A 7576-nucleotide genomic window follows, 5' to 3' on the forward strand; every position below is an offset into this window, starting at 1 on the left:
AAAATTTGTTAAAAAATTGTTTCTTTAAATGACACAGTCTTTTCTAAAAGAATAAAGAAAGAAGTCATTCTAAAAAATCATTTAAATACATAAAAACATAATAAGATAGATATTTTATTATCTAATCCAATTGTTCCATTTACATTTTTTTTAAAATAAAAATGTCAGACTACCAACATTAATAAAAATATCTTAATTTGGTAGACCAAACTATATTATATTCAATTTCAGTTTAAGTTTATTTTACTCTGTTGTCTTTCTAATATTTTCATTTTAATGTAATTCTTTTTTAATTTTGTTAATCAATCGAGTCTCCATAAATTCTCTCTCCAGCACAATCTAAATCAATGCAAATATGTTGGACGAGTTTTTAAGAGAAATTTAATTCGTAAAATAAACTTTGTATTCTTATTGATTTGTATTATAAATAGACACAATCTCTAGTACTTCTTCATTCGATTCTTTCTCTCAAAAAAATCAAATTGACCCGAGGATTCGTAGCTCGTTCTCAATGTTGATTTGTCTTGAAAGGTTTGGAACTTGTTCTTGAAGTTGATTTGTCTCAAAGGATTTGTAGCTTATTCTCGAATGTTGATTTGTCCCAAGGACCTTTCATCTTATTCTCTATGTTGATTAGTCTCAAGGGCCTTGCAGCTTGTTCTCAAATGTTGATTTGTCTAAAGGATTTTGTAGCTTGTTCTTAATATTGATCAATCTCGAGGACTTTGTAACTTATTCTTGAAGCTATAGTTCTTGGGTTTGAAAGTTAATTGAGCTTGGAAGTTCTTTTGGTCTAAAAAGCGTGTTTGATTCTCAAGAGTCCAAAGAGCATTATACTTTCTGAATTATCTCTAGAATTTTGTGCGTCTTTGACTTATGCTTTAGATCATCTATGGAGGTTTTGACTTAAAGAGCTTCAAGGAGTCTTCTAATCTTTTGAAAAAATTTTCAACTTTAATTTCTAGATCTTCCGAGGAGTTATAAGAGCTTTGGAGCTTAGTCTTTTGATCTTCCAAGCTTCAAGAAAGTTATGTTCCTTAAATTATCAAAAATTCAAACTTCGAATCTTTAGAGCTTTGGAGATTAAGTGTTTCAGTCTTTAGAGCTTGTGAACTTGAGAGCTTCAATCTTCGATTTTCAGAGCTTCCATCTTTAGTTCTTTCAACCTCCCTAAAATGAAGGGGTAAGACTTCTATTTATAGAATTTTCCATGTGGTTTATATAGGCTTGGACTCAGTTGTTCTTAGGCCAAAAAATTGGGCTTGGACTTGGGCTTGGGCTTGGGCTTGGGCCCATCATCTTCTTTAGTTCAAAAATGAAGCTTAAGCATTTAACTCAATAAAAAATTAAAAAATTAAACATAAATGCAAAAAAATTTCGAGTTAAAATAAGAAGATTATCTCTAACAGTAAAAAAAAAAAAAAAAAATTAATCAATCCTCAAGACTATCCAAGTTGCAATAGTGGATTAATGGATTCACAACCCTATCTTTTGAGTTGAATGTAAAAAAAAAAAAAGAAAAAGGATTCTCAAACTGCCTTTCTATATTCAAATCTACACAAATCTAAGATTACCAAAGGGTGGATATTGAATAAATAACTTACTATTAATTTCTTAAAAAAACTAATCATTACATTTAATTATTTAAAAAAATAATAGGTACATGTTAAAGAATGTGGGGGCAAAATGGGAATGTAAATATTATCCTCAATTTCCAAATTTCAATTCTCACACATTTTCCATCTTTTTCATTCTCCTTTTCCACAATTCTCATTTCAATTAGGGCACACAAACACGATCTTTGTTTCCGAACCGGACATCTCTCCGATCTGCTATTCAGGTTCTTTCCTATCTCCCTGATTTGTTTTCCGATCCAGAGTTATACTCATTTCGATTTGCCATGAATTCGATTCCCGATCTTGTTTCTTCTTCATCTATCAAAACCCTCCGTTCCAAGGGTTTCCTGACATGCTTTCAAGTCCTTGTCGTTTGTGTTTCTACTCAAAGGAATTTTCTTGTAGTTCGAAGTAGTCGAAACTGCGTTTGGATTAGAAGAATCAGTTCAGAACCATTACGACAATTCTGGGTTCATTTCTTTATTTATTTTTAAAACTTTTTTGGTTAGTTAAGGGAAAAGCATTCCTGAACAAGTACTCTTTAGTAGATAGTTTGCTATTTCTGTGTATAGACGGCAATATCTTGTTTGTTTAGGGAAGTGATACTACCTTATGGTTTGAAGTTAGTCGCGGGCCTTGATTTTCTTACTTCTCAGTTCAAGAAACTGCCTAGATTCAGTTGGGAATTGTACATGTTTGAATTATTTACCTGTACCCCTGTTTTTCATATCATACGGACTCTGCAGCTGCATTGGGTTTAGTTTTGGTGTTTTTATTAAACTTTTGGTCTTACTTTTACACTATACTATTATTTTCAGGCTGTAATTTGATTAGCAATAAAGCTTTTCAAATAGCTTCTCTATCTTTTGGCTTCTCAAAGACTGGAACTGCTGTCTTCAACGAAGGAATGAAATTTGCGTAGTTTATTTTACTCTCACCTCATGCCATGTCGGGTTTACTTAATGTACAGTCAGCTATCTACATTTATGTTGGTGCATTATAATTCTACTACAAAATTTTGTGATTCAAGTGTAAAATTGTACATGAAAACATGATTTCTAAATTTCCAAAGCTTTTTTTCTTTGCAGTCATCTCTTAATGGATCAGCTTCAAATCTTCCAGATGGTACTGGACGATCTTTTGCTACCTCATTTTCTGGTCAGTCTGGAGCAGCCTCTCCTGTTTTTCATCATTCCGGTGGGTGCATGTTCCTAGAGTTTCTGCAGTTTTCTTTCAAATTTATGAAACTTAGAGGGGTCTCAATTTCTAGGAGGAGGGTTGCATAACATTCATGGAAGCTTCAGTCTTCAGAACATGTCAGGTGCACTAACTTCAAGAAATTCAACGATAAATAATGTTCCATCCGGTGGGGTGCAGCAACCTACTGGAACACTTTCCAGTGGCCGTTTTGCATCAAACAACCTTCCTGTTGCTCTTTCTCAGGTATCTTTCATAGTCAGGGACTCAGGCTATTTATCCATCATTGAATGCCATGTTCATTGATTGAGGTCCTTGGTATCAGTTTTACTTGTAGTTTCTTCGAGTTGCATTTATGGTGGTCACGAAAGATTAGTTGTTGAATGATAACATAGTTTAGACATGATCACTTTGCTTAGTGAAGGAAAATACACTCATTTATAATTTTGAAAATTGGTTGTATAGACATTTACTATTTGGTAAATTTTTCGAAGAAATGATGGAGTGCAGCTTTACAAATCAGATGCCCGATCATAATGTTTTTATTATACTTGTTTGAGGACTTATTGTACTTGCTATAGGAGTTTTTTTATCATTGAAGTTGATAAAATGACATTAAAAGATCTAGAAGCAATGAAGGTGGAACCCTAATCTTGTCCTCTAACTAACCATCATAATTGTGTGCTTCCGCTCCATTTTAATTGTTTTGTTCTCTTCTGTAGTTGTCTCACGGCAGCTCCCATGGGCATTCAGGAGTCGCAAGTAGAGGAGGTATAAGTGTTGTTGGAAACCCTGGATTTAGTAGTAGCACAAATGCAGTTGGTGGTTCTATACCTGGGATTCTGTCTACTTCTGCTGCTATTGGTAATCGAAATGCTGTTCCAGGATTGGGTGTATCTCCAATTTTGGGAAATGCAGGTCCTCGGATCACGAGTTCAATGGGAAATATGGTTAGTGGAGGCAACATAGGAAGGAGTATAACTGCGGGTGGGGGATTGTCATTACCTGGTCTTGCTTCTCGTCTAAACCTTGGTGCAAATAGTGGATCCGGAAGCTTAACTGTGCAAGGACAAAACCGTCTAATGAGTGGCGTGCTACCACAAGGTATGATCCCTTGAATTTGTGGACAAATGCTTGCATTATTTACATTGTCCAGCATCTCATAGTAATATTTATATTCTCTACTTGGTTCTCTAACCACTGCATGGCTATCTAGATGCATCTTACAATAATGGTGGTATTCTTTTCAAATGTATTTTGAGATTTTGTAGCTACTGAGCCGATATCTTGGAATTTGATTATTTCTTTTATTAATAATTTAATTCAAACTTGACGTTTGCTAGTGGGAGAATGTCATATCCTCCCATTTATACACCTTTTGCTCAAAGATATAAAGATCAAATTAGATGTTAGCGGAATATAAATGAATCATTTGGTTCTGTTTGAAAGAGTTGCATGCAGCCTAGGAAACTATTTACTGATTTTACGTGATTACATAGTACTATTTTATTCTATACTGTTATTTATGTGTGATGCATTTGCTATTTATGATTTAATTTGTTATGTTGTGAAGTGTGCACATTATGTTTCCATGGATATGCTTTTTTACATTTTTCCTACAAATATCTTATTTCTGAGGCTATATTGACCAGAAAATGGAAATGCATTCATTACTATGTTGTTATATTTATGCTCACCTCTGTATTCATGCTATATTTTAGCTGAAAATGTCATGTGCTATTTTGTCGTTGATGACATGTTCTTGCTTCAGGATCTCAACAGGTCATTTCTATGTTGAGTAATTCTTATCCTAGTGCTGGAGGTCCCCTTTCCCAAAACCACATGCAGAGTGTGAATAGTTTGAATTCTTTGGGGATGTTGAATGATGTGAACACCAATGACAATTCTCCTTTTGACATTAATGATTTTCCTCAGTTAACAAGTCGTCCAAGTTCGGCAGGAGGGCCTCAAGGACAATTAAGTTAGTAGCTAGATATTGTTCGGCCTTGGGTTCTTTTTTGGTTTTTTTTTTTTTTTGTTTATTTTGTCTCTGTGCCAGTTTTGATCTATGGGAAACGTCATGCAATTGTTTCAGGTTCGCTGAGAAAGCAGGGCCTTAGTCCTATTGTTCAACAAAACCAAGAGTTCAGCATTCAGAATGAAGACTTTCCAGCATTACCTAGATTTAAAGGTGCAAATCTCTTCTTTGCATTACCTAGTAGGTTTCATTCATGTAAATCATAAGCCAAAACTTCGTTTACTATACTCTACCCAGTTCTTTTTAAAGAAAGATTATAATATAATAGTGTTGGAGAACTATTATTTGGAAATATCCTAGTTGACCTTGAATAATTGCTTAATAGACGGAGAAGAATTTCAGATTTCATTTTTCCAGGTCATTGCAATTATTAAGATCAGGTGCTTCTTCATAGAGAGTTAGAATTGTTTCTGTTCTCTCTTTGGATTGTAAATTTATAGCATGGCATAAGTTAACCTCTTGCTTACTTTGAATATTAAACAGGACACTTTCTATTATTGATTATAGTTCTAGATCTTGTGCAGGTGGCAATGCTGATTATGGTATGGACATTCATCAGAAAGATCAACACGACAATTCTGTGCCTATGATGCAGTCTCAGCAGTTCTCTGTGAGAACACGTTTAACTCGATCTTTTGCTAACTATCATCATTTGGCGTTGGGGTGCTTATCAACTTTTCCCTTGTTTTGATCTTCAGATTGGAAGGTCTGCTGGATTTAACCTAGGGGGCACCTATACGCATCGACCCCAGCAGCAGCAACAGCATTCTCCAGCTGTCAGTAACAGCACGGTCTCCTTTCCACCGGCAAATAATCAGGATCTCCTCCATTTACATGGATCAGATATATTCCCATCTTCACATGCTGCATCCTATCACCAGCAGGTGTGCGATTCTATTGCTCTAGTCTAAAGGAAATAAAATAGTTTACTCCTCATTCTTAAGCTGTTACTTTGCAGACATAAGGAATCAAACTGTTGCTTTTTTTTTCAAATATTTCCACTGTTGGTTTTTCTCAACTGAAATGCAGTTTCAAGTTTCAACCTTTTGAGATCAATCATTCTCATGTATTAAAAAAAATTCATCGGGATTACATGTTTTGTAATGTCTTCTTCGTTGATAGTTTTCAATATCGATGTTTTTTTTTTGGTTCATGTTCAGTCTAGTGGGCCTCCTGGTATTGGTTTAAGACCTCTGAGTTCTCCTAATTCAGCTTCTGGAATGGGTTATGACCAACTCATCCCGCCATATCAGCAGCCTCATGGTCAATCTCAGTTTCGATTGCAACATATGTCTGGTGTTAGCCAATCATTTAGAGATCAGGGACTGAAATCTATGCAAGCGGCTCAATCTTCTCCCGATCCGTTTGGTTTACTTGGTTTGTTAAGTGTGATAAGGTTGAGTGATCCCGATCTTGCATCCCTTGCACTTGGAATTGATTTGACCACGTTAGGATTAAATTTGAATTCAGCAGATAACCTTCACAAGACTTTTGGCTCCCCATGGTCTGATGAGCCTGCCAAGGGTGATCCAGATTTCAATGTACCGCAATGCTATCTTATTAAACCACCACCTTCATTACATGTGAGGTTCTTCACCTTTCATATCCCTCTCCTACATCTGTGAAAAACTTCCTACAGTTTCATCTCAACTGATTAATTTTTTGGTAACTGCAGCGAGGGTACTTCTCAAAATTTACTCTGGAGACACTGTTTTATATGTTTTTCAGGTGTGGTAAATTTAAATCAGTTTACACTCTTCTTTTTCCTTTGATTTTGTTATATATAATTCTGCTGTGTCTTGTTGTCTGCAGCATGCCAAAAGATGAAGCTCAGTTGTATGCTGCGAATGAACTGTAAGCTAGCCCCGTCCTATTATTGACTTACTGTCATCAGTCTTAAAATTTGGTAGAATTTTCCCCAAGGGCTGTTGCCAATATTTTGTGTTATTTTTGTTAGTTATAATAGAGGCTGGTTTTATCACAAAGAACATCGGTTCTGGTTCATTCGGGTCTCGAACATGGAACCACTTGTGAAGACTAGTACGTATGAAAGAGGATCATATCTCTGTTTCGACCCCCACACTTTCGAAACTGTCCGCAAGGTTTGTGGATTTTGTCAATATTTCTCATTTGAAATTTTCTATACCATTGTTGGCCCATTCTAATTGCTCAAGTTACGTCCATTGGCTTCAGGATAATTTCGTTCTCCACTACGAGATGGTAGAAAAGAGACCAGTTCTATCGCAACATTAAGTTTCATTTTTTTTACCCTATATAAAGGTTGTTGGTTAGCCTTAGTTGTCTGTAGAATGAATGTTTTGTTGTTAATATAGTAATTGCAATCAATTATAGAGGCGCCCTTGTTATTGTAATGAGCTCATTTTCTTTTCTTTTGGAAAAACAAAAAAAAAACAAAAACCGTAACATGCGGTTAGTGCTTACGCTGTTCCTTATTTTACATGATATATTAGATTTTTAATTGTGCCTTTCCTACCCCTTTTTTAATTGTTTTTTTTTAAAAATTTATTATTATTATCATTTTTATTAATTCTATTGAATAAAGGGCGGCCTCTTAATTTCTACCAAGCTCGCACCTCAAAACCACAGGATCCGCAGAAATTCCTGCAGAGTCCTTGTCTTGGTTGGGGTGAAGAATCTTCAATTTGACTGAAGGTGGTTTCAAATCTGAAACACAAAAGGGGTCCCTAAATCTGGGAAGGGGAAG

The 7576-nt window shown here is 35.3% G+C and overlaps 1 protein-coding gene and 1 non-coding gene across 4 annotated transcripts; one reads left to right on the forward strand and one right to left on the reverse strand.

The window, feature by feature from the left end:
- The first annotated feature begins 1688 nt into the window (after positions 1-1688).
- Positions 1689-7344, forward strand: LOC120089287 (putative NOT transcription complex subunit VIP2). 3 transcript variants are annotated; one of them, XM_090305880.1, is made up of 15 exons: positions 1689-1840; positions 2435-2580; positions 2705-2813; positions 2887-3059; positions 3536-3584; positions 3699-3917; positions 4585-4794; positions 4909-5004; positions 5376-5461; positions 5550-5735; positions 6012-6434; positions 6527-6579; positions 6664-6705; positions 6809-6953; positions 7045-7344. In XM_090305880.1, the coding sequence occupies exons 2-15, from the start codon at positions 2563-2565 to the stop codon at positions 7102-7104; spliced, it is 1869 nt and encodes a 622-aa protein (XP_090162006.1). In that variant the 5' UTR covers positions 1689-1840; positions 2435-2562; the 3' UTR covers positions 7105-7344. The 3 variants fall into 3 exon arrangements, with proteins under 3 accessions (XP_090162006.1, XP_090162005.1, XP_090162007.1); XM_090305879.1 differs by having other exon boundaries at positions 1697-1840; positions 3536-3917; XM_090305881.1 differs by lacking the exon at positions 2435-2580 and having other exon boundaries at positions 1736-1840; positions 3536-3917.
- Positions 2733-2813, reverse strand: LOC120089580 (small nucleolar RNA snoR35). Its single transcript, XR_005485255.1, has one exon. It is a non-coding gene; the product is annotated as a small nucleolar RNA snoR35 (small nucleolar RNA).
- Positions 7345-7576: the final 232 nt, after the last annotated feature.

The sequence above is a fragment of the Benincasa hispida genome, chromosome 10, assembly GCF_027475165.1.
Source record: "Benincasa hispida cultivar pf3 chromosome 10, pf3_genome.v1.1, whole genome shotgun sequence".
Lineage (NCBI taxonomy): Eukaryota > Viridiplantae > Streptophyta > Magnoliopsida > Cucurbitales > Cucurbitaceae > Benincasa > Benincasa hispida.